Here is a 605-nt window from a genome sequence, read left to right on the forward strand (position 1 = left end):
GAGGTAGGAGTGTACGAGGCAGAGGGCCCCAGGAGCCCCAGCCGAGGACCGGTGTGACAGCACATGTCAGAGGGTCCCCACTGTCCTGCTGGGACCCCCCAGGTCCTGGGCACTGCCCGTGGCCCTGCTCACCTGCAGCCGTGGCCCCTCCATGCGGAAGTGGGAGCGGGAGGCGGGGGACCCCTCGAGGGCATAGTGCAGACACCCCTCAGCACTGGCAGGGTCGGTGCACCTCAGTGTCACCAGGGTGCTCCCAGGGGACACTGTCTCAGGCAGCTGGGACCTGCAGCAGGGCAGCAGGTGGCTCAGCTCCTGTTCCCTGGAGCATTCCCCGTGCCCCATTCCCCACCCCAGGACCGTACACGAAGAGGGCTGGGACGCAGCTTGGTGCCCGCCGGTCTGTCCCCTGCACGGTGATGTTGAGCACGGTGGTGGCACAGTCAGCAGGATGCAGAGCGTTGTAAGCCTGGACCAGGAGGTGTGTGTGGGTCACCTCCAGCCGGCGGGTGCTGCGGATCTCACCCGTCACTGCGAGAGATGGCACAGCTTAACGATGGGCACAGGGACAGGGACAAGGTGGCCCTGGGGATCTTGCTGCCCCACTC

The 605-nt window shown here is 66.8% G+C and overlaps 1 protein-coding gene across 1 annotated transcript in view; it reads right to left on the reverse strand.

The window, feature by feature from the left end:
• Positions 1 to 132: 132 nt before the first annotated feature.
• The window catches only part of CDHR4 (cadherin related family member 4), a gene marked incomplete at its 3' end in the record, with an annotated part of 1,847 nt that continues 1,374 nt past the window's right edge, over positions 133 to 605 (reverse strand). The window contains exons 4-6 of the mRNA XM_029086027.1: positions 599 to 605; positions 363 to 528; positions 133 to 283 (exon numbers count right to left, since the gene is read on the reverse strand). The exon at positions 599 to 605 is cut by the window's right edge and continues 130 nt beyond it. Of these exons, the coding sequence (XP_028941860.1) occupies positions 133 to 283; positions 363 to 528; positions 599 to 605 (324 nt within the window). The remainder of the gene's footprint in view (positions 284 to 362; positions 529 to 598) is intronic.

The sequence above is a fragment of the Antrostomus carolinensis genome, unplaced genomic scaffold (assembly GCF_000700745.2).
Source record: "Antrostomus carolinensis isolate BGI_N321 unplaced genomic scaffold, ASM70074v2 scaffold26217, whole genome shotgun sequence".
NCBI classification, from domain to species: domain Eukaryota; kingdom Metazoa; phylum Chordata; class Aves; order Caprimulgiformes; family Caprimulgidae; genus Antrostomus; species Antrostomus carolinensis.